Below are 25,637 nucleotides of genomic sequence, written 5' to 3'. Positions count from 1 at the left end.
TGTGGACAGAGACTATTAAGACCCAAAAAGGTGAGGTCCTGCCTTTGAACTTCTTGGCTCTGCCAACAGGCCACAGAGCATCCAGGTGAGAATCAACAGGGCCGCCTCCATGCCCACGTTTAGAATAGAGCTTCTCAAATCGTAAAGTCACGTGAACCTCCTGGGCTCTTATTAAAGTGCAGAGGAGATGGTGAGCCCTGGAGGGGGAGAAGGGTTCCTCCTGGCCTCCCTGGATCCTGTTCCCAGTTCTGCCCTCTCCCTCCTCTCTTCCCACACAGCACACATTAGGAACCCTGCTACTTGACATCTGTCTCATGAAGCCCCGGTGCCCCCTTTTAAAGGGCTGGCTCCAGCCTTGGTGCTCTGGAGACTGAGGAGAGAGGCAGGGGACCCTCCCTGGGATGCTTGATGAGAAATTGAACCATTGCCAAGGATGACATGCCCATCGGCTGGAAGGCTGCATGGAGGGGTCTTGACAGGAGCAGCAGCCAAGCAGCTAGGAACAGATACAATAGTTCAAACCCGGGTCCTACCACTCACGAGCCTTGTCACCTTGCACAAGTGCCCCCACCCCACCAGCCTCAGTTTTGTCGTCTATAAGATAGAAACCATATTCTTGCTTCATACCCTTAGATGGTATTTGTAAAAGCACCTGGCAAGTAGCCAGTGCTCACAAAATGCTATGAGGACAGGCCTGGGTAGATTGTAACAGAGTCCCCAACAGTGTCTGAGTTTCTGTCCAGATAACATTTATTGAGCACCTACTGTGTGCCAAACACTGACCAACAGGGCTAGCTTGCAGTTGCCTAGCAGTCATCTGGCATGTCAGTTGGCTGTCAGTCAAGACTTGGCCGGTCCCTAGTACCCTGCCCAGAAGCCAGATTGTCCCATCTCAAGTAGGGAGAGAAGGGGGTCCCTTCCCTCCACTGGATGGGGACTGAGAAAAGGAGGTTCATGGCTGCCTTTCAAACAGGAGGTTCTTTCCCTGCCCCGGCAGGCCCACCCTCCAAGGTGAGGCCACTTGCTCAGGCCATCTCCTGTGTCTCTCCACAGATGGGGGCAGCACCGTGCACCGGCCCCAGCCCCTCCCGCCATCCACCATGCACCAGGGGGGACTTGCTGCAGCCGCTGCAGCCGCAGACACCAGCTCTGCCTATGGAGCCCGCCACAGCTTCTCCAGCTATTCAGACAGCTTCATGAACCCAGCGGCGCCCTCCAACCACATGAACCCCGTCAGCAACGGCCTGTCTCCTCAGGTAGGTGGCCTCACCCCCCTGCCCAGGGTCCCATCGCCAGAGGCCCACCAGCCCAGCCAAAAGGGCAGGTGACATGGGTTGGCTCTCTCTTGGGGAAGAAGCTACGGGTCTCCGTGAAACCTCTGGCTGTTGGGTTCCATGAGAGAGGTTAAATACCTTCACTTGTCAATATTCTGTGGTTCTTCACCCTGGGTTTCTCTTCTCAAGCTGTAGACCTCGTGACCCAGCGGGTGGATGCACACCACGGGTTCCATAACAGGCTTCTGTACTTCTTGCCACACATAAACAGATACCGTGTTATAGACTCGCTCCCGACCCAACAGTCACCCAGAGCTTGCGAAACTGGCCTCCCATCCACCTCATGGCTGTCCAGCCCATAAAGGCAGGCATTTTTCAGACAGCGCATTGGGGGAAGGCTTGCACCGTTTCCTGGGAGAGACTGACTGTGGTTGGGACTTTGTTCTAGAACCGGGAGTCCTTCCTGGATTCCATCCTGTGCTCCATCTGCCGCCATTCACCAGGAGTGGCCAATGAGTGACTGGAGTTCTCGACTGGGAACTCCACTTCCACTGGGTCTTGGAACTCTGTTCCCTCGTGTGTGATTGGTTGCTGGTTAATCACTCTTCGCCTGGTTAAGCACTCTTTGTGCTGTTAGAAGTCCTGGGGCCTTCTTTAGATGAAGTCAGAAAGACAGTGCTGAGGCTGCTGGTGGTTGTCGGTGGGTTTGGAGAACAGGGTTCAGTGGTGCTGGACTTGCTAGTGAATTTGAGGAACTGGTGATTTCATTTTCTGGAGCTACAGCAGGCTCTCAGATAGCCACAGGGGAAGGAATTAAATCCAAGATTGGTCTTCCCCTGCCTCCCACCCTCTGAGACACCTTTCTCTTGTCTGTGCTGAGAATGCATGTGATATAAGCGTATCTGAACAGCTGTAGTGTGGTAGACAGGTGGCGCCTTGGAGGGGGTCAAAACCCCAGCTCCGCTGCTCAGGTAGATGTTAGGCAAGGTAGCACCCCTGAGCCTGTTTATCCCCCATTAAACACGAAAGTGATTAAACGAAGAGTGTCACTAGCCTCCTAAGAAAGGTGTTCTCTACATTCACATGCTAACAGGTCAAAGCACTTAGCACAGAGCCTGGCACAAAACAGGGGCCAAGTAAACTTCGTTTCTCCCCACTCTTGCCAAGATGATATAATTAGGATAGAAACCTGTTGCCTGAAACCGAAGAAGGGGGCCAAAGAGGAGGTCAGCTACATCCCCAGGGCCATGTCCCTCCAGCGACCTGTTTTTGTAAATAAAGTTTTATTTGGCACACAGCCATGCTCATTCATTTATATATTTATGGCTGCTTTTGTGCTAAACAGCAGAGATGAGTAGTTTCAAAAGAGACCATATGGCCCACAAAGCCTAAAATATTTATTTACTATGGGGCCATTGCAGAAAAAAACTGCCGCCTCCTGGTCTAAAATATTTCCAAGAATGTTAAGTTTCTGCATGCTGGGTTCATTCCTGTTTGCCTATATTAACGTGTAGAATTGAGGGCTAATTGCATTTCTGTTCCATCATTTACTCATGGGTAAGTTCCCTTCCCCTCTCTACATCTCCGTTTCCTCTTCCAAGAAATGGGGATGATACTAACACCTACCTCGTAGGGTTGTGGAGGATCGAATAAGATGATGAGCATAAAGCCCCGAGCCATATCCCTATAGAGTTGAGTGCCTAGGTGGCTAAATGCAGAATCCCTAATGGTGATGCACCAAGTCCCCTTGGGGCCCACATGGTGGGGGGTGATACAGCCTGCAGACCAGGATATCTTCCCACTGGAACCCAATGGAGCCTCTTTGGGGTTCAAGGTCATGACCTCTTTCTCATTAGTGCTGAGGACTAACTGGCCGAGCTAATCTTCCAGAGCCAGGAGATAGACACAACAGGATCCCAGGGCCAGCTGGATGAAGATGGGCTCAGAGACCTGAGAATGTGGTCCAGGCTTGGCCTTCGGGTACCAAACCAGCTGGAGGAGCTTACTTGGAAATCTGAAGAGGGACTCTGAGTTATGTGGGCCAGCCACCTTACTTTACAGATGGAGGGCCCAGGACACCCTGGCCAGGCTGAGCCCATGGCACCGGGCTCCCTGACCACTGCTCTTCCCAGCCCACCCATCCAGATGTGGGTGAGGCCTATCCCCAAAGCAGCACTTTTGTCACAGGGCAGAGGAGAAACTAGCAAATCAGGGGCCCCGGCTTCTGGAGCACGGTTCAGCTAGGGCATTAAAGAGTGAGGCTGCTCCCTGCCCTGTTTGGGCCCAGAAATGAACCTCAGGGAAGGAGGAAAAGAAGAGGAGAAACTGACTACTGATGTGAGCAGCCCAACGTCTCCTCACCCGAGCTGGACCCTCCCCCCGCCTCCCAGAGACCCTCACAGCGGCCTCCCCATTCCTCAGGGAGGAGGGGCTGGGAGGCCTTGATGGATTGGGCAAACTTCGGAGACTTGCCCACAGGTTCCCACCAAAGGTGTGAAGACAGATGGAGGGTCTGACAGGGGCAGAGGGGACCAGAAGGTGAACAGCTGCTGGACTCGGGAGAGGGGGCTGTGCGCAGGGTGGACACGAGGGCAGGCTGTGTGTGCTTCTGTGCGCGTGACCCTTGGGGGTTAAGCTGCGAACACTTCCTGAAGGAAGGGGGCTGTGAGGGGGGCGTGTGGGTCTTGTACAAAAGTTCCAGGCATCTCTGAGCTCCAACACCTGGCACGCTCCCTCTGTCTGAGCAGCCCACTGGACATCATTAGCACATCTCTGTGGTCTGGGGACGGGTGGGAGTTCACTGAAAGCCACTTCCATGTCCATCTCCCCATCAGGAGGGGTTTCTCTGTGGCTCACCTGGGCCGGAGGGAGAGAATGGGCCCCGTCTGGGATGGGGCTTACACCTGGGCTGTGGGACCGGCACATATGCCCTCACCCAGAATTACAGGTCCCTGCCAGTGTCGCAAACAAAAGCGTTCTCACAAAAGCCGGAGGGGTTTATGTTGGGGGATGACTTTGGGCCTCTGCTGAGCGTCTGCTTGTCACACTGGCCAGCCTGCTGCCACCTGGGGAAGATGTGCCCCCTCCAAGGGGTTGATTCCATCTTTGTCACAGACCCAGCCTGGGAAGCAGGTGCTGTGAGCCTCAGGGACTCCACAGAGAGACTGCCTAGCAGAATTTCACCAAAAAGCCATTTTAGTCATCTCAGCTCTGTGCCTGGTCTCTGATTCTGAGAGAACACATAGTTATGGAGTACCTGCCCTGTGCCAGGCACCGTTCTAGGCATCAGCTAGTGACCCTAAAAGATGAAGACCCCTGCTCATGTGCAGCTGGCAGTGTAACGGCAGACAGACAATAAACACCCTGAAACAGCAAGTCACGCAGTGTGTTTCATACTGATGGTGACAAGGACAGCGAACCTTTCTGAGCCCCTGTGACAGACCCTGTTCTAAGTGTTTCCTATATTCTAATCTACTTAAGAGGCAGAGCCAGGTTCAACCCTCGTCTCTAGAATCCGAGCTTCTAACCACTCACATTGCTCTCCTGCTTCAGAAATGCCCACATTTGCTCTTGTTCATGGTGATTGGTTGGCAGCAAAACAATCTCAGGAGGCCAGTCCCTCCAGCTTGGTGGAGGGGAAAGCGTATTCAACCCGTGTCACGGATGTGAAAACTGAGGCCAGGACCACAGGTTGGGGACCAAAGGGCAGGGCTGAGTCAAACAGGTAACAGCCTTCCTAGAGGTTTGGCTAACTGCGAGGCTCAGTTCCCTTGTAGCCTAGCCCTTACCCACCCGAAAAGCCCACCCTCATAGGATCAGGCACTCAGCACATGGTTGTCCGAGCTTTGTGCACTAGGTCCTTCTGAGGGAATTAGAGGAAAACAGCTACTGCCCATGAGACTTCTCTCTGATGGCTTGTTGAGGGCTGGGACTTGAAGGCCCCCAGCCTACTCTCCCCTTCGTGTAGGCTGAGAAGGGTCAGTTCCTTGGAAAACAACTCAGGGCAGCTTAGGACAAAGGGAACCTTTTCTATCCTGAATGACTCTGAGTGACCTGATACCTGCAGATGGACCACTGCACACCAGCCCTTGTCTAGGAATTGCCAGCAGGGCACCCATCCTTTTAGGGGTAGTAAGCAGAGATATAAAGGGGCACCTAGGTCTGTCTTTAGGGATTCTTCTGTCTGACGGGGGAGACACAGCCCCCACCCTGAGGAGCTCCTGGTCTGAGAGGAGGGAGCCAGCTCCTGTCCTCAGGAGCTCATAGTCTGATAGAAGAGAAAATCCCCTTGTCTTTAGATGCCCTGGTCTGATGGCTGAAGCACATCATGAGAACTCTCCAAGGTTTGATGGGGGAGGGCAGACATCAGCAGATCAAAGCTGCAGCGCTTGCCAGTCAGCTCCCAAGGCAGGAATCAGGAGCAAGTCCTGCCATTTCGAGGGTCATTTGGGCTGGAGGGTGCCCTGGGCTCGGGGCTCCTTCTGGACCTGTGTGGGTATGTCCCCAGGAGGCAGACCTTAGCTGAGGCGTCCTTCTCCCCTAAGCTGTTTAAGATACAGACTCTACCAGAGTTGGAAGTGGAAACTGAGGCCCAGAGAAGGGGAGAACATTGCCCCGAATCACACTAGCACACTGTCAGTTGGCAGCCGAGCTGAGACTGGCTCTCAGGGCCCCAGGCCCAGTCAGGGGTCCTGCCGCTGCCTCCTGGGAACGGGGCATTTCTGTCTTGCCACCCCCACTTGTTTTGCTTCTTTGTCATGTTCCACATTTGTCGTCCCCTCTGTTCCTCTCTGGAGCTTAACATGAAGGAACCTGTAAGAGGGATTTATATATTTACAATCCACACCCCTCCCCCCCAGAACTAATGAAAAATATTCCTTATGTATACAGTTAACCACCTCGCCACAATCACAGTAAACCAAACCTTTTTCTCCTTTCCCTCCTGTGCTCGTCATAATGACAGTGGCAGCCAACATGGAGTGAGCGTGTACAGTGGGCCAGGCATGGCAGGGGCCAAACGCCATCCCCACTTTCACTCACTGAATCTTGGCAGTTATCTCGTGACCTTCATTTTACAGACGACGAAACTGACTTGTCCAGGGCCATCCATCCACCCAACACGTATTTATTAAGCCCCTACTATATGCCAGGCGCTGAGGACGTGGCAGAGCTAGGATTCAAACAGTCTGGCTCCAGAGCCCACTATGCTACCCTGTTCTATCTGCACGGGGAGGTTGGTCCCACGGTTCATATGGCGAAACATAGCCAGGTTCTGAGCTTCCCCCTTCTTCTGAGACCAGTAGGAATAAGGCTCAAGGCTTTATGCTTATTTCTTGATGAATGGGGATCTCCCAGATGCCTCTCAACAGCAGATTCCCACTGATGCCCTCCTGGCATCATGCGAGGCCTCCAGGGGTGCTGATCAGCAAGGAAAGACACTCTCAGGTGAGCACCTACAGGGTGTCAGAGCCCACTTGGCCTCTGTGAAGTCGTTCAAGCTCCACAGAAACTCTACACTTAGGGAAACAGGCACAAGAGGTTAAGGCACTTGCTCAGAGAGGGTAAGGCCGCAGAGCAGGTGAGCGGCAGAGGCTGAGTTCTAAGGCAGATCCGCCTAACCGGTGCTCTGCACCTTCTCGTGACCCTCAGCAGGATAAGGTCAAGTCCACCTGCTCCAGGGAGCTGAGCTGTGCCCCTCACGCGGTAGGCGCTGGAACCTCCTTTGCCTCTTTCTCCTCTCACTTCCTCTTTGTGTTTCTCCCCCCCCTACCCCCTTTATTGGCGACACTGCGTTTATAATAAGCATTTAAAATGAGTCTTGCTGGACCAGGGATGAGGAAGGAGGCGGGAGTGAGAGATTTGTAGGCAGGAAGGCGGGGAGGGGGATTGCGGGGTGTTAAATAGCCCAGAATTTTTTTAAAAACTGATGCAAATCACTGGTAGGAGAGAAAATTATGTGCAATTACGTCCCGATATTGGAAGGTTTTGCCTAGCCCAGGCAACAAGATCTCATTAACAAGCAGAAAATAAGATTGAAATGGTGTGTAAAAGAGCTGAAAAATGAATTTGAATGCTGCGTTTGTCCACAATTACCCCCTCCTTCACACATATTTTATTGCAATTTTTTTATTATTCTTAATCTCTCCGTTCCTCAAAGCAGATTGGGGACATCCTGGCATTACCGGGGCGTCGGGAGGAGGTGTGGAGGATTTCCTGCTCCCCTGAAAGGAGACCCTCCTCGCGCACATTTTCCAAGGTTGGGTTTTGGAGGGATCAGAATTCATTTCTCCGGCTTAGTGGGTTGTAGGAACACGGGGCTTTAACCCCAGCCTAGCGCTCCTCTGGGCCTCCCCAAGCCCTTCCTTCTTTCCCTGTGGCTCTTCTGTCTCCATCTACCATCCCTCTCTCTTCTCAGGGTCTCTACCCGGCTTTCCATTTTCCTGCAGACCTCTCCCACAGGCCCCCAGGGCAACAGAAACTGTGTGGTCTTTGCTGAGGAGCAGCCCTGGGTTGGAGTTCTGGCTCTGCCACTTACTAAGTTGCTGTGTGGCCCTGGGGCAGCTTGCGTCACCTCTCTGGGCTTCATTTTCCTCATCTGAAAATGGGAGTGATGATCCCTACCTCCCCGGGGTGCTGTGTGGACTAAGGGAGAATTTGGATAAAGTGCTGAGCACATAGTAGGTGCTTAATAAATGTGCATGCTCTCCCTCACTCCCATCCCATCTCTTTGGGCTCTTTTCCCCTTTCCCCTTCCCTTCTCTTCTCTTTCCTTCCCTTTCTCCTTCATTCCCTTCAGTTGGTTGGAAAATGCCTGAGTTGGTTTCTAATCCAGAACAAGCCAGGGTTCTACTGATCCCAGTCTTGGGAAGGGAGGATGCTGGGGTACAGGTAGCACCCGTCTGCAGAAGGCACAGAAAAGGCGGTCTTGGCCCCTCCCACCGAGGGCTTTGGGGCAGGATGAGCTGAAATGGAAGGACTGACTAGCTCACGTTGGAAGGACACTGGCTCTGAGTGGTATTTCCCAGAATTAGGGAAAAACTGAGTCACCCCACCACCCGTTTCTCACCATTTCTCACCATTTCTCACCATGACCAATGGTGATGGTGTGGGGTCAGAGATCAGCTGTGGAAAGGGCCAAGTGTCTGTGGCCAGATTTTCTTGGACCCGAAGCCAAATGACATTTTACAGTGTCTGTCTTCCCCATACCCAGTGACAGCCCAGCTTCAAGAGACACCAGCCATATCTGCCAGCCCTGATCAGAGCACCAACTGGGAGCCGTGAGGACTGTCCACTCATCTCATCAGGCACCCTCCATACCCCAAGCACCCCTTCCCTGTGACTCTGGCCAGGCCAGCTAGAGGGCTCAGAGAATTGGCCATGGGACCCTGGACATCCTGAGCCCTTCCAGGCCCTGGGGGGACAGATCCTGCCAAGATTCTGCTCTCACATCCAGTTCTGCCTTTGTCCACCGTTAACCTACCTCAGTGGGAAAAGCTGAGTTATTTCCCCCTGGTGGCTCCTCGCCAAACAAAACCACCTGCTCGTGTCAATCAGACACTGGGCTCCAGCCCACAGGGAGAGGCCTGGCCGGAGCCTCGTCTCCTGTGAAAACAGACCCGTGTTTATGTCTCTGCCTCTCTCACCCCTTTTTCCTGGGTGGAGGGAAACAACGGGGTGGGAGAGAGAAAGGCGAGACTGGGATCAGGAAATTTCCAGACTGCTAGCGAGGGGTGAGTCATGCCTAGGCACAGGTCCTGCCAGGAACTGGGGTGGCCTGGCTCATTGCCTGGCGTCTGGGTGAGTCTGGGGTCTTTTTATCATTAAAGAGGTAGGAGGGCAACCCTGGCCTTTTCTCCTTTCTCAGAGGACTGAGTGGGATTCTGGGAAGATGGCGTCTTGAGCCCACCTCCCTGAGTCTGGACAACAGATGTGAGTTGAGGGCTGCCCTCAAGGGCCACTCTAGGACTCTTTTTCCCCACCACTGAAACATCTGCAGCAATCTAGACTCCACACCTTGAGAAGGTGTGGGGAGAGCTTATCTGCCCCTTCCTAAGCGCAGAGTCATGGCCCGGCCTAAATAAGGCAGCGAAGGGGAGACCTAGACGCTTCCATGCACAACTTGACATCAGGGAGCATGGTCTTCAGTAGGGCCACAGGCGAGGCAACGATAGCAGGTGCATGATGGTTCACTTGGCAACACACAGAACTCAGTGTTTAGCGCATAGTAGGTCTCCTACCACTATTGATTACCACCAGGTGTGCTGCAGGCCTGATGACACGCGGCTATGGTCTGTTCCCAAGAGCTTTTTGAGGCAGCTGAGCATTTAGTTTGCACCTGAATGTCACTGCATATCATTCCCTTCCAATTCATTTACCTAGCTCCTGTTATAAGCACAGCATATAAGGTGGCTCAAAAAAGAAATGCACACAGCTGCCTCCACTCTTACTACGTATATCTGGGGGGAGACAGTGCTCTCCCCGCCGTCCCAAGAGCCAGGAGGGAATCAGTTGTTGACAATTTAGTGGGATTTCTAGTTAGACAGTATAGAGAAAGCAGAAGAGTTTAGAGAAGGGAGGACATGCAGAGAAGGTTTCCTGGAGGAGGAGTCTCAAAGGGGGGGTAGGATTGGTGAAGGGGAAAATAGGAAGGGTGGTACAGACCAGACATCAGCAAATAATACGGCAAATACTAAAACAGTGTCTACTTCAGATACATCATGGACTTCGTGGAATGATCATACAGACCAGGCTTCGGATCCCAGGTCCTCTACTTACTTGTTATGGGACCACAGGCAAGTTACATGAGCTCTCTCTCTGAGCCTCAGTTTCCTCATCTGTAAAATGGAGTGATACTACTCACCTTGCAGGACTATGGGAAACAAATCAGACTGTTTATGTGAAACATCTAGTACCAAACATCTAGTTCCTGGCACACAGGAAAAGCTTGATAAGTGACAGTTTTTCCCTAATCAGGGCTTCTCACTGCCCTGATTAGAAATTGAATTAGTGATGACTTGCTAGGTTTCTCTGCTTGGGCCATTTCTTTTCTGGGTCAGCCCAGGCCAGGCCTGGTCACTGGTTGGAATGCCAGGAGGTCTGAGTTCCCTCCTGGCTCTGCTTCTGATCCACTGTGTGACCTCCCCTCTCTGGGCCTCAGTGTCCCTATCTGTACAATGAAAGAGATGCATGAACTGCTAGTCAAGAACCTTCCTGCTCAGAGTCTGATTTCTGTGGGTTCTTTGTACGAGCATGTGAGTCACTGCCTCCTGTTCTGTGGGCAGGCCTGGCCCTCCTCTCTGTCCTGCACCTCCTCCCCACCCTCCTGGGACCTCAGCCTGGGCCTGCCGGGCTTCCCAGCAGGCTGGGGGTTTAATGGCCAGAGCTGCCTGGCTCGGTAGGGAAGAATGCAAATAGCAGATTTTCCTTCTTCTTGATTAGCATGGGGGCTCGGGATGAGACAGTCTCGGCAGATAGCGGGGAAGAAAATGAGGGAGATTAGCAATTAATATGGCGGGTGGACTCAGAGCTGCTCAGGCCTGTCCCTGGGGTCCCCAGTGGGAGGGAGGCCACCAGGATGGCCAGCAAACTGGACCTGGGAGGCCAGGTAAGACCCCGGTAGGTGACACAGGGGTGCCTTTGAGGGTCCCCTAGGGCCATGCTCTCCCCTGCTTTCAAGCCTTTGCACCTGCTGCTCCCTCTGCAGGGGACCCCTTCCCCGGCGTCCTGTCATCATCTCAGTCCCACGCCTATTTGTGCTTTAAGGCTTGGCCCCTTCTAGGGAGCCTTCTCTCACCCCCTCATGGTGGGTTAGATGTGCTTTCACTATGGATTTATCACACTTTCTCACTGTATGAAAAGTACCTGTGTTACTAGACAAATATTAATAATAATGGTTCAATTTTTTGTGCACTTACCACAGGCCAGATGCTGTGTTAAGCCCATTACATTGGATATCTCATTTCATCTTAATAATATCTCCTTTGGAAAGGGAGGGCCTCAACTGCTTCTGTTTTACAAATGGGAGGACAGAGACACCAAGCAGTTTAAATAATTTGCTTAAAATAAGTTGCTAACAAGTGGCAGAGCCTGGACTTGAACCCACCTGGCTGGCCTCAGAGACCACGCTCTTACACAGTACATATCATGAAAATGGTCTGTTTTCCACTTGCTGGTGAGATCTTTGAAGGCCAAGCATGACTCTTTGATCTTAGCTATTCCCAGTGCCCTAAGAGGCAGGAGCTCAGGGCTGTCAAGACACAGGCTGTGGAATCCCTGAGTCTGGGCCCAGTCTCCAGCCCTGTCGCTTTCTACCTCTGTGATTCCAAACAGGTTCTTCTCTGCCTCAGTTTCCCCCTGTGTAAAGTGGGGCTAATAATAGTTCCTATCTCACAGAGCTTGTCTGAGGAGTAAGCATGTTGATAGATGCAAAGCACGTTGGCACCCGACACAATGCGGGGTTGCTATTTGCAGATGGGGGCTCCCGAGGCCACACAGTGAGTGGGTGCAGGGCTAGACCCCAGATGTCCTGTTTCAGAATTAATCTTCCTCCAGCCTACTCCTTCCTGCCTCCCTGTCTGGGCATCTGCCCCGCCCCAGCCTTACCCGCCAGCGTCCTCTGTCCCGGCCCTCTCCTCAGCTCTGAACGTTTCTCCAAGTATCTTTGAGTGTGGGGACAGGTGTTCTGAGCCACCCCAGGCAGTTCTGCTGCTGGGTGGTAGCTGATGGGGAGGAAACGAGCAGAGGAAGCCTCTCCTCTGGGGCTCCTGGGAGCGTCAGAGATGTAAGCCAGTGTCCCCCAGGCTTCACTGGGGACCTTCAGAAGGTTGAGCCTGGGTGCCACCCCAATACCTATGCAATCTCCGCCAGTCACCCCACTCTGCGCCTCTGTTTCCTTATGAATGACAAGGGTGAGCATTTCTTTGGCGAGAGGGCAGCTCTACCCCGCCCCCAGTCCAGCCAGGCCTGTGGTCCCTCCCACTTTCCTTCTTCTCTGGCCAGGCTTGCGTCCACATCCTGTCACTCAGCCCAGAACTTTCTCTTGGGCTCAGCCGGCGGGAACTTAACCTGCGATTCTTTTCTGCACACTGCCTCCACTTCGTCTTTCTTCCCTTGCCCCATTTCCTCCTCCCCGTTCCCGGGTCCTCCCAGCCCCTTCTCTCCCTCTACCCCCTTTCTCCCTCACTCCATTTGCACCAGCCCTTGACATCCGCTTCCAGTTCCCATCCTAAGCTTCCTTCCAATACCTCCGCAGACAGGATCCCCTCCGCTCGTCGCCCCTGGGCCCTGCCTTCAGCCCCGCCCCTCCCCTCCTGTCTTCTCTCGGACCCCCTTTTCCTCCCTCCTTCCTACCCTCAAATCCAGCCCCCCCTCCCCGTTCTCTTCCCCCTAATCTCCCGCAGTCTTCCCCAGCCCTTCTCTCACTTCCCGATGTGTCCCGCAAACACCTCTGTTTTCTCCATCCTCACCCCCTCCCCACCGTCCTCGCCCTCTCCCCCTTCGCGCGCCTCCCCTCGCATTTCTCTTTTCCCAGTTCCTCCCGTCTCGGGGGCCTGTCCAGCTCGCTAATGCTGGCCTTCCAGGCTGGGCTGGGCGCGGGTTCTGGGGGCCGGCCGACCTGGGTTGGGTGGGGGCGCGGGCGGTGTGTGTGTTGGGGGGGGAGGGGGAAGGTGGCGGGATTGGGCCGCATCCGCGCAGCCGCCCCTCCCCGCGCTGCGCTGCCTCCCGCCGCTGCCGCCGCGCCTTTGATCCATGGCCCGAGGCCGCCTGACAGTGGAAAATGCGGGGAGACAAAACCACTCAGTCAAAGTGATTCCCAACAACTGTCTCCCCGAGATAAGGACGCGCTCGGGCTGGACGGCCTGCTTAATTCCTGCTGCCCGGCCCGGGATGGGGAGCAGCCGCGAGCCGGCCACCCCCGGGACGCCCATCCGCCCGCCTGGGCCGGGCGGAGCTCCGGACCTGCGGTTGCGGGTCCTACCTCTGCCTTGAGGTCCCGGCGCGCTCACATGCGCTTGGTGGCTGAGTTGACAGGGCCTGCGAGCCTGAGCCAGCGAGCCTGCTCCGGGAGAAGAGCAGGCAGGCACTTAACTTCCTTGGTAGCACCTCCAGTGAGGGCTTTCTCCCCATTCTCCATCAGTTCATTAGGTTCCCTTCACCAGTGCACTTGCTGGAACCTTCTCACCCTCCTCTCTCTTCACTAGCCACACCCTATTCCTTTCTCTGGCCTCAGCTCAGAGGTCACTTCCTACCAGAAGCCTTCCCTGACCCTCCAGCCTGGGTGGTCCTACTGCCTCCCAGGGTAGCAGTTTTACCTCTGAATTCTAACTTTGTGGATACAGCTCTCCTCCCCCTAAAGCAAAGACCAGGCTATCGTGGTGGCCTGTGTTTCCCACACAAAGCCTGGCACGTAGTAGGGCCAATAAACCGCTGTGAGGACACTTTGGACACTGAGCATCCATTCTATGCCCAGCCCCGTGGCCCCTGCCTTTAAGGCCCTTCCAGTTAGTTCTGCAAGAGACAAGAAAGCAAACTAAGAGCCAGAAGCCTCTAGAACAGAGAGGATGCCCGAGGACCACCTGGAGGTCCACCTTTGCTTTCGAACCACCTTCCTTGGAGGTGGTGGGAGGTCAGATTATGTAAAGAGAGGCCAAAACGGACCCTCACCATCCCATTCTAAATCTCCATGGGGCTGACGGTTGGGGTCAGAGAGAGCTGGTGTGTTTGGGGGATGACAGGAGGCAGATGTTATGGGGAGGCAGATTCAGCTCAGGATGAGAAAGGGCTTTCCACAGTGGAACTGGCCGGGGGTGGAAGGGGCAGCCTTGTAAAGCACTGAGCACCCAGTCTCTTGGGGGGCGGTATTGGAAGGGTGCCAGCAGAATCTAGGTTTGTCAAGCCTCTTGGAGAATGGGCTCTTTGCAGGGCAGGGCATTAAATTAGAGTCAGCGATTCCCAAACCTGGGCCTCAGAATGATCTGGGGTGGGGGTGGGGTGGAAGCTGGTGGGGATTGGGCCGGAAAAATCTAAATTTTCAGGCTGCACCTTGACAGGCAGACACAGTGGGTCTGTTGTGGGCCTGGGGGTATCTGTATGTTAAAGAAAGCACCACCCAAGGCCATAGGTCCCATAGGTCAGAGCCTGGCATATCCAAAGCATTGGACTAGGGAGCCTTCAGCTTGTCAACATCACAGGAACACCTTGACCTCCTCTCCTCACTTTCTTTAGGAAGTAATACAGGGGAGAGTCTGTTTGAATTGAACTGAGACCCCCCCTCCAGCAATCTCCAACCTTGAAGGCACCCTAGAAATAGTTAACCCACGACCGCCTTTTACAAATAGAGACAACTGCAATAGCCTCCACGTTTCCCACTGCCCAGAAAGACTCAGGGGTTAGCAGGGCTTCTCTGAGGGCATGGTGACTATAGCAATGGCCAGACCGTTTCGGAGGGAGGGTTGATGGACAGCCTTTACAGCCATCTCTGCCTCTGCTCTGAGTGGCATGGACAAGCCCTGCTTTGACACAAAGCCCTGGGAAATATTTCAAGCAGGGGAGGGGGACGAGGAGAACTGGTGGGGTGTATGAGGGAGACCCATGCTGCCCAACTCCTCTCCCTCCATCCTGCTGGTCTTCGGGGCCAGCAGAGAGTGTTGGAGGATTAAGGTCCCGTGAGGGCGTTTGGCAAGTGTCTTACACAAAAGCGATGCTTCCAGGCTGAAATGGAGATGCGACGCCCCAGGGCAGAAGTTCCTGGGTCAGCCCTCCAGGGGCCGCCTTCTCTTCCCCACCATAGATAATGCCCTCCCCAACCCCAAACTCCCCAAGGGTCCTTCCCTTTGCCCCTAGGGTGCTGACTCCAACCCCAGCCAGTTCCGTTCTCCCTGGGGAGAGGCAGCTGTCCCAACCGGGGGTCCTGCCCTGCTTTGGCCCCTGAAGGAGGGGTGCTGTTTCAGCATCATTACTGTCTATATAATGGTGACACTATCCCTGATTTGTTCAGAACCTGGCAGTCAACCCAGCACTTTTATCCCATTCTCTTTTTGATCATCACTAAGTCCTGGGGGCCTGGAATCGTCACTGCCCATTTTGCAGACTCAGGAGAAGCTCAAGGTCAGCCGTAAGAGATGATGTCAAAATCCAAAACCCAGGTCCACCCGATGCCAGAGATCAAATTCTCTCCATCGTGTTGGGCTATCAGAAGAGACAGACTGGACTAGGCCCTTGCTACTCCAGGTCTGGTCTGCACTTTAACAGTTTCCCAGGGGACTTGTGTGCACAGGGAAGTTTGAAAAGCACTGGCTGAAATGACCTCGTCATGTCCTCCCCGACCCCCAGCTCTCAGATGCCCCATAAGCTTCCTGCAGTGACTCAGGTGGACCATCCTGGACAGCAGAGGAAGGAGAAAGGAAGGGACCTGGGAGAGAAGCTGAAATCCCTCAGAGGCTCGGAGGAGGAAGCAGGGGGTAGGCAAGGTGGGCTGAGGGTTCCCCCAGCCCTGGAGTCCTGTGCTCACAACCCGCTGGACCAGGGTGCAAGCCTGGTACCCTGGCGTGGTGGGCTCATCCCTGCTGCGCTAAGCTCGAGGCTGATGTGGGGGGCGCCTCCTGCTGGGGGTCACGGAAGTGGACAAACAGACCCACAGAGAGAATTCGTGTGAGTTGTTGGTGGAGAGAAAGGAGGTGGAGACAGAGGTAGAGAGGGAGACAGACAGGGAGACAGAGAGTCCAGGAGAGAAGGGGGGGGAGAGAGAGAGAGAGAGAGAGAGAGAGAGAGGAGACCCAGAGGCTAAGACAGACAGAAACAAGAAGAGAGAGAACGAGAGAGCAACACAGAGATGTGCCTACAGGGACAGTGACAGGAAGAGAAAGAGAGGAACAAGGGAGGCCATGGATGACAGAAGTGAGGAGTGATGGAGAGTCAAAAACACAGTTGGAGGAAATGAACTTACAGAAATGGAGCAGGGAGCCGAGACAGGAGGCAGGCCCCCAAAGCTGGAGTGGAGTGGGTGCAAAGAGCAGGCTTGAGGGAGATTCGGACATGGTCCTGCAGTCAGACAGACTCGGGTTTGAATCCAGCCCCACCACCTCCTCACGGGGTGCCTTAGGCACGGAAGGAGCTTGGCCTTGGGTTCCTCCATCAACGGGAACAGCAGCAGAGTGGTCCCTTTGTCCTCTGTCAGGGTGGCCCTCTAGAGCGCCCTTCTCTCCGTGCTTTCTCCCACCCACAGTCCGGGTGTCTGTGGCGGGGACCTTTTCCCAAGCAAAGGGGGCTGCCCGGGCCTAAACCCCAGATGCCCTGCTCCTAGCCCTGGCCTCCTAGTGTGGCGGTGGTTGGTCCCAGAGCCCCAGGAGCCTGGGGTGAGAAGTCCTGCCCTTTTGCCAAGTGTTTCCCTTTAGTTCCAGATGCCACCCTGACAGGTGCTCCCCTGTGATTAATGTCCCCAACCCCTAGGCCTGGGACCAGCCCCTCCTCCCCAAACCAGAGTCCGTGGGCGGGCGTGGGGCAGCACAGGGATGGAACCTTCCAGAATGCCCTCCTAGACACTCCCCCCCTCCACTTCCTGGGCCTTCCCCAGCCACCAGGAGCAAAGAAGAGAACCCCTCCTCAAAGCCTTATCCTCAGATGAGCCAGTTAACGGTGGCTGAATTTTTGTTCAAGTCTCTGTTTTAAGTCTCCTTGTGTGTGATGGTGTTAATTGCTAACTTTGCTTCCATGGTCAGGAGGTTGTGTCAGCAACCAGAGCCCCTTGGGGCAAAGCTGAGAGGCCTCTGGGGGTGCTGCTGGGAGGCCCCCACAGCCCTGATAAGAGTCATTAATAGTGGACGTGGGATAACTTTGGCTCTGTCAGTGACACAGGCTGGTGAACTTGACTTTCGTCAGATCATATATGGGACACATAGGCTCCAGCAACTTGAAGGCCCTGTGTAGAGTGGCAGGGGCGGGGACCGAAGGTAGTTAGGGGTAGAGCCAGGTGGTTTGGGGGACTGCTGTCAGAGTTAGGGGCCATGGTTGGAGATGCGGGTTGAGCTTTGAATGGGTCATGGTTGAACCGGAGAGTTATTATCTAGGTTAGATAACACATTATGAAACCTAGATAATAGGTCTTCAATTGGGGACTGCGGTTACCAGCTGTGTGATCTCGAGCAAGTGACTTGACCTCTCTGTGCCTCAGTTTTCTCATCAATAATACACGGGTGACAGCAATACCTATTGGGTTGTTGGGAAAGCCATGACGCATTTTTGCAATGAAAAACATCGAAAAAATACGTCACGACTTGTCCGACAACCCAATATTTCAAAGGATTCTTGTGAGGAGTAAGTGGGTTAACACATGGAATGCTTAGAATACTGTTTGGCATGGAGAAGCACTAAGGAAGCATGAGCTAGGATTACGAATGGGTGCATTTGGAAGTGTGGTCAGCACCGGGGTCATGGCGTTGGGTTGTGATGGGAGCTAGGGACCCAGGCTGGCTTTGGGGTGCATGCAGTACATGACGGAGAGGGGCCTCCATTCCAGTTCCTTTCCCCGCCTTGTCCAACCCCTTCCCGTATGCCTGTGGTAGCACCTCCCCAGCCTACAGCACCAGGGCCAGTGAGAAAGCTGCTTCCTATCACCCTCGCATCTCTTCTGCCGGGGGAATGAAAAGACACTACACCTCCCTGCACAGTCCCCAGCCTCTTGTTCGTTTGGCACGTTGGAGCCGTGGGCACGTTTTTTTTTTGCTAATTTTGTGGCCGCCTTTATCAAATGGGAATTCACAGGCGCTTTATCCTCGATAAGTGGATTAGTCGGTGAGCTAAACAAGATGGTCTGGGACACGGGGGCTGCTCCGGAGAAGATATTTGTTTCGCAAAGAATAAGCCTGCGATCCCTGCCCTGTGCAGGTAAAGGCAGGCAGGGCTGCGAAGTAACTGGAGGGCCCTTTGTGCTCCTGCCTGGTGGGGGAGCCCTGATTCTTGGCAGAGTCGAGGGGAGCCTGGGCCCCTCTGGGGAGGAGAGAGTGAAACTGCATGAAATCTAGCTACCTGGTATACCTGTGATCATTTGGAAAGTGTCGCCTCCCTGGGCAGCGGCTTCCTCCTCCCTCTCTCCTACCTGTCAATACCTTTCGCTTCCTGCCTACCCTTTTCTCCTAGCCTTTCACTTCCTTTTTGTTTCCTTTCTTCCTGCCTCCAACATCTCCAGAGGCCTTTTGCTCAGTCCTGTCAATCCAGACATGAGTAAAACATGGTCCTCGCTTTTGCAGACTAAAGCACAAAACCAGACCAACGAATTAATAGGTCCCCAAACAATGGTGCAAGCGGCGTTTCTGGTTGCACACTGGGCTTCAACTTCTTTCCAAAGGACCCCTGATAATAAGTGTGTTCCCCCTAAGGCCCTGGGGGTGGGGTATAACACAAACGTTCATGTATTATGCTCATTTTGTATTCTTCACCACTGTGCAGCCATATTTGTTGGTCATAATAATAAAATTAATCAGCACAGGGTCAAGTTGATTCTACAGGAATTTGTGCGATCTTGCATGGCACGTGATGTTGCAACATCACGGATGTTGGGACTGAGGGAGGAGACGAAGATGACTGAGGGTCTGGAGTCTGGGTGACTAAGAGGGTGATGAAATCATAGACAGAAACACAGGGAGTGCAGGAGAAAGACTTGAATTAGGGATGGATGTGGAGAGGTCAAGGCCAGGAGGCAGCCAGGAGGTGCTCAGGATAGAGGTCAGGGCAGAGATGTGGATTTCAGAGGCAGCTCTCTACAGAGACCCAGAGATGGAATAAAATACTCAGGCAAAGAGAGAAAGAGGCTGGGAGGATGCTTGGTCCAGATGTCCCCTGTCATGGAGACCCAAATGCGTTCTTTTTCCTTTCCATTTCAAATATGAGTGGCTGAGATTTTGAAGTCCCCGCTCTGTGCTGCAGCAAGAATGTGGCTGAGGGTGAGAGGGGGCGCAGAGACTCTTAGAAGGGAAGAAAAGGATGGAGCAGGGCACTCAGGTCCCCAGCTGGTCCTTAGCAGTGTCTGTCCTCCCAAGCTGCCTCCAGCTGAGTGTGATTTTGCTATTTATTTACATGTAATTATTGCTATGAGGTGCAGATATTAACGCTGTCAAGAGCAATTTGCTCTGACATTTTTCACTCGCTCAGCGCCCCCGCCACTCTCGGTGGAGCCCAGGGCTCTCCCTGCTCTGGCTGCTGCGAGCTCGGTGGCCTGGCCGGGAACCACCCAGCCGGCAAGGAGTGGAGTCAGCGAGCTCACCCGGCTCTTCTGCAAACTCATTAAAGCTTCGAAATTGAATTTGGTCCGGGAGAGGGCTGACTGGGCCCTGCTCCACCCGGCCTAGGCTGGCTCAAAGCCTCCCTGCCTCGCCTTCCTCCGAGAAAACTGGACAGGGGCTGGGCTGGTTAGGGCAGCTGCTGAAGACGATGGAGGCTCACTGTCAGAGAGGTGGGAGTGCACACAGCTCCGAGGCAGCCACTGCACAAGGGTAAGGCCATGATAGCTGGAACCCTCTCAAGCCAGCTCCCCGGTGGCCCCACAAGAAAACCAGGCAGCTCTGACTTTGGGAGGCATTACTGCAATTAGCCTGTACCCATCGAACAAAGAGGCTTTCCTATGGAGCCAGGCAAGCATCTTAGCCAGCCTGCAGGGGACGGTGCCATGGGGGCAGGAAAGGTTCTGAGCCGTCCCTGCAGTGGGTCCCGTAGGTAGGTGCCAGAAAGAGAACCGACTTCGGAGTTACGCCTTCTGAGTTCAAATTCCAGCCCACCACTTACTAATTGCACAGATTTAGGCAAATTATTTCGCTTCCCAGAGTCTCAGTTTCCTGATTTCTACCACAGAACAGCCAATACCCGTATTTCACTGAACCTAAGACAATTTGATGCTGGCCCTTTCTTGATCTTATCAGAAGGTGTCAACAAAAGCTTTGCATGTAACTCTGTCATCATTGCTCCCTGACAGTGATGCTGCCTGGCTGCAACCCCAGCCATGGAAAGGCATCAGGGATGGTAAAATGCACTCCATTTTCAGAAAGATTAAAACATGCATCCATCTGACCGCTGTGGTAAGGCGTGAATGGCGGTGCTGCCTGCACATAGTAGGTGCGTAGCACATACTAGGTGCTTAATAATGGAAGGCTATGATTTTGATTTTGATTTTTTTTTAGCCTTTCGGGACCATTTTATAGAAGAGAAAACTGACACTCATTCATTCATTCCGCATAAGGGACTTTGCTCCTTGGAGAGGGCAAGCAGGGCCCGAGCTATCACGGCTATAAGTCCTTAACACATTGTGATATGTGCCAGCTTGTCTGCCCAGGTACTAACGAGGCTTCCCTGCCACCACTCACTTCCTGCCACGGCCAATCTGCGTCCTCTTTTCTGGCAATTATCAAGGGAGAGCCCCCTCCCCCCATGCCATGGGGCTGAGTGCCCAGGCCTCCCCATCATCCTCCTCCTCCTCTCCCAACCTGGGCCCGGCCAAGTCAAGGAGGCCCCCTTTCTCCCCCTCCTCCCCTCAGCTCAGCCAATTAGGCCCCTGACACCTGGAGCCGCTGACAAACTGTTTCTGTCACTTGCTCTCTGTCTTTCATTAGGGGCCTCAGAGGAGGGAATGCAGGAGGGGAGGGGGAGGAGATGGGATCTTTCATGCTTAGTAAGGCCAGATACATTAATTACAAAACGGCCATTTGCCGCGTGAAAGTGTGCTAATTAAATTTATGCAATCATTATCTTTAAATAGTCATATCTTTCCCGGGGATCGGCCCCTTCCTTCTCCAGCCCCGCCGCTGCCGCCGCTCTGAGCAGAGCCGCGCTAATCCCTCCTCCGCCATTATCGCACCATCAGAGATGGTCTCTGAATCCCACTGCACCCCACCAGCTCCAGCAGGGCCCAGGAGCCCTTGGACCCACCCTGGCACAGACACCTTCAGACTTGGGCCAACCCAGGATCCTCCCAAGAAGGAGGAGGCCGAATCCAGGCCCCTTCGGTCTTTCCAGATATTTCTAGATGTTTCCAGATATTTGGAGGTTGACATCTTGTAGACCAAACATTGGAAATGTGTGTGTGTGTGTGTGTGTGTGTGTGTGTGTGTGTGTGTGTGTGTGAAAGACAGTCTTTAGTTTCTGGACAATGAGTGGGAAGTCATTGTGTCCAGCCCTCACTTCCACATTGTCTCCAAGGACCCCTGGGGTAGGGAGGGGCCCTGAAGTCCCTTGTGTCAAGGGGGAGGTGTGAGTATGCCACAAGACCCTTCGTTTATTCTATTCATTCAACCAACTCTATGCCAGGCCCTGTACTGGGGATAAATAGATAGATTCATTCATTCATTCATTCATTCATGAATTCACTCGCTCAACAAATGTTTGCTGGACACCAATCGCGTGCCAGGCACTGGGAATAAGGCACCAAGTCGGCCTCCAGCAGCTCCTGGCCTAATCCAGGGTCAGTCAGTCTGTGCCCAGGGCAGAAGGTGGGGCCATGATGGGGCTGAAATTTTTCTCTGGGTGAGGTCCAAACCCAAGACCTCACAGCCTTTTTTGGCTTAGCCTTTCAGAGCTGCTCCCTCCACACACTAGGAGGTTCTTACCAAAGCCTTGGCTGAATTCTTTCTCTGCAGAAATTCCTCCTCAATCACACAGAGCCTGGCCTGTGAGTCTTTCCAGGTCTGGTGTGTTGTACTCCCATGTGGTTTTGGGGGAAGGGAGTCCCCTCCTGGTCAGAGATGGCAGCAAATGACCAGGCACTTACCAAGTGCCCTCTGAACTTCCAAGGGCCCCAGGCCCCAGTGTGAGATCAACTAGAAGGGCTGACAAGACATGTACCCATGCACACGTGAAATACTCACACACACACACATGCACAAACAGTGCTCACACATGGTAATCACATACATGGTGCTCTCACATGCACACAAACTCACACATGTGCACACACAAACTCACATGCACATGTACAAAATTCACATATAGAATACACATGATACGCTCATGTGCACACGTGTGCATACACACACACTAATCTCTCACATGTGATACTCCCACAGGCGCACGCACATGCACACACACACACACACACACACACACTGAGTTAAGAATGTCCCAGAGCCATCTATGGTAGTGGAGACCATAGCCAGGTGCAGCACAAGTACTGGACTAGAAGCCAGGGGTCAAGGGTTCCTGCCCCAATGCTACTGCTCACCCCCTAAGAAATTCTGAGTGAGCCCCTAAGCCTCAGTTTCCTCCTCTGAAAAGTGAAGGTGACAATGCTTCATAGAGTAGTTTTGAGACCTAAAGGGAAATGCATTTGGAAATTGCAAAGTGGTGCTAACCTTGTGCAAGAGTAATGACAGCAGCCAGGCTTACGAGTGACAAGGCTGGGTGGTGACAAATGAAGGGGTAACAGGAGCCAGAGGGTGGGGATTCAGGTTGGGGGAGGGGAAGAGAACTTGCTGGCCACGCCTGGGCACCAGCTTTCCTGGTGGGTGGGGGGCTGCTGTGTGAGATTTGGACAGTGGCAGGGGTGGAGTGCGAGAGCCATAAGCAGAGATGGAAGGCAGAAGGGGGGACAGGGACAGGGAGACCTGCAGGAAATCTTGTTTGGAAGCTCAGAGTCAGCACCCGAAGCCCATTACCGCTGTCCACAGGGGGCAGCGAGAGGGGAGGGGGCCCAGATCCTCTTAGCTGAGAACTGAGCTGGAGAGAGGGGGAGCGTGGGGTGGTCGGCTGCCTGGGTGGGTGATTTCTTGCTTGCACTAATCCCAGCATGGAGCTGGGGACAGGCAGCGGGATGGGAGGGGGTGTGTTTGTGTGATGTGTGTCTGGGTGTCTGTTGGAGGCTGGAGGGGGGCGGTGAATACAGGCACACAGGCTTGCATTAGTGAGCTGGCGATTATGGAGTTGTGAGGCTGTGGTGTGCACGGATGTGAGTGCCTCTTTGCCCGTGTGTGCATCTGTGAAGTCTGTGAATAGCGGGTGGCCTAGCCGTGTGGGCAGGTGCAGTTTTCATGTGTATCGATCTTCGTGTGCACGTGTTGGCCAGTCTGCATTATGCTGTGGGCATTCCGCTATGAGTGTCTGTGTGTATTCTGTGTGTGTAGTCTGTGCGTGGCTTCACCCATCTGTACGTAGATGTGTAGTTGTATTGTGTGTGTAGCATTGATAGTGATGACTTGAGAATAGTGGTTCTCAAACTTGGCTGCACATCAGAATTAATTGGAATGAATTTTTAAAAATCCTGGTGCCCAGATCCTCAGACGAACTAATCAGAATCTCTAAGGGGTGGGGTCTGGATATCAGCATTTTAAACGACTCCCCAGGTGATTCCGCTGGGCAGCCAAGGTGAAGAAACAGCGACTCAGGGGACAAACCCCAGTGGGGAGCAGCCCTGTCCATTCTTCTCAGCTCAGCCTGCCCCATGGGGTTCAGCTGAACATGGAGATGGACTCCAGGCCCCAGACCCTTAGGGACCAGGGCAAGTGTGAACGGGGCTGCCCCAGATCACCCTCCAGCCTAGGACAGTTCTTGGCTCATAGAGACACTTCACTCGGTCCAGACAGACGTTGCTTCTCATTCTAGGAAGCTGTGCCCTCGCCTTCTTTCTCTAACAGTGGGAGAAGGCTGCCCCCTACACATGTCCCCTCTCACCTCTTGTGGAAGTCAAGAGCATGAATTAGTGAGAGAATGGACCAGGACTGTAGTCGGATCTGAGGCTTGGAGATAAATATGCTCAGTGCGCCAAGCCAGCCCATCCTTTTTGGAGCCAAACAGGAGACTGGGGCGCGAGCGGCTGTCGTGAGCTCCAGGATGGCTCCACTGCCATGAGTTTGCAGGGACATGCTCCCTGAGTGCCAGTCTCCGCCCCTCTTTGAGCCTTAGTTTTCCCGTCTGTGAAAATGCAGAAATCTCCAAAGTGCCTCCAGGTTTCATGTGTGTATGTAGGTGTGTTTACATGTAAGTGAGGGTGCATGTAATGTACTCATGAGTGTAAGAAAAGCAGGTGCACACATGCAAAGGATTTTCATGCCAGTTCATTGGAGGTTTGATGAAAAGCCATTGGGTGATCCAGACAAGAGGCGTTTCAAGTTGTCTCACCTGAATTCAGGTGGGTGTCCCTGTGGAGGTGCGATGTAGGCAGCCCTGTGTGGTGTGTGTGTGTTGTGTCGGTGTGTGAATTCTGGGCCACAGATTCGCCATCACGGCCCTGTGATCTTTGATGCCATCTCCTCTCTGCAGATGGGCACATTCAGGTCAAAGAGACACGTACCTGGCTCCCTGTTCAGAGTGCAGGCCCTGGCTTCTGCTTGGAGGCAGAATGATTCTCTGTTCAGAAAGCACCCACTGTGTGCCAGGCCCCATGGGGAAGAAGAGATGAAAAAGACACGGTCCCAAACCAGGAGCAGTCCCCTGAGTCTACCTATTTCTTTCTCAGGCTAGGCCCGCTATTTTAATTTAATTTATACATCCCCTTCTAAACCAGGTAGAAGGGGAGAGGGGAAGGGGGCAGAGAGGGAGAGGAGGGGGAGAGCTTGCATTTGCTGAGAAAAATGATGTGCCAAGTACTGTCTTCATGTGCATTTACTCATTTAATCCTTACAATAACCCTACAGGTAGCTACAATGATCATTCCCATCATACAGAGGGGAAAGCAGAGGCACAGAAAGTTAAATTGCACAGGATCACAGCTAGTCAGAGGCAGGCCATGGAGGCTAATGCAGACACCCTGGCCCCCCCATGCTGCAGGGAAGCCTCTCAGAGCACTGGTTGGCCCAGTGCCCTTGGTGAAATCGCAAATCGCGGTCCCTCTGCGGCCTGAGGGTCCGCTCCTGTCACTACGGAGCTGGGGCTTTCGACCTGCCCACTGGTCCTAGTGGTCTTTGGCCTCATTCCAGCCCCAGCCTCATCACCAGGTCCACTGTCCTGACCTCACCAGTCTTGGCCACTGCCCCCCCCCTTTTCCCCTCTGCTTCCTGCTGACGCCCCCACCCGCCCACTGAAACCCTGCCACAGAGCCCCGATGATGGCAATCACCCCTTCTAATTGCAGCCTTGCTCCCAAAGCCACGTTTGGTTATCACAGAGGGTGCAGATCTCCAAGCTCTGCCTCCTTGGTCCCAGGCCCTCGGGCCAGCTCAGGAACGGAGGGAATTAATTACATTTTTTCCCATCCCCTTCTTTTAAAGTAGGGGAGCGCCAGCCTGGGGGAGGAGGCGGTGAACGGAGGATGTGGAAGGAGGGCTGGCACGGGGCTCCTCTGCCCCCACCCCCAAAACCTGCGAGCCTCTACCCAGCAGCGGAAGGGGGGTGAGGCCGCCCCTTATTGATTTAGTCTGGTGGAGGCTGGGACTGATTTAGAGCAGAGGGAGAG

At 53.8% G+C, this 25,637-nt stretch overlaps 1 protein-coding gene across 2 annotated transcripts in view; it reads left to right on the top strand.

The window, feature by feature from the left end:
* Positions 1–25,637, top strand: part of PAX7 (paired box 7) — a 122,623-nt gene that overhangs the window by 73,777 nt on the left and 23,209 nt on the right. For both annotated transcript variants that reach the window (XM_019654863.1, XM_019654864.1), the window contains exon 7: positions 1,054–1,256. In XM_019654863.1, the coding sequence (XP_019510408.1) occupies positions 1,054–1,256 (203 nt within the window). The remainder of the gene's footprint in view (positions 1–1,053; positions 1,257–25,637) is intronic.

Source organism: Hipposideros armiger, unplaced genomic scaffold (genome assembly GCF_001890085.2).
Source record: "Hipposideros armiger isolate ML-2016 unplaced genomic scaffold, ASM189008v1 scaffold_232, whole genome shotgun sequence".
Lineage (NCBI taxonomy): Eukaryota > Metazoa > Chordata > Mammalia > Chiroptera > Hipposideridae > Hipposideros > Hipposideros armiger.
The sequence above is the reverse complement of the archived record's forward strand: the minus strand, read 5'-3'. Positions and strand labels throughout refer to the sequence as shown.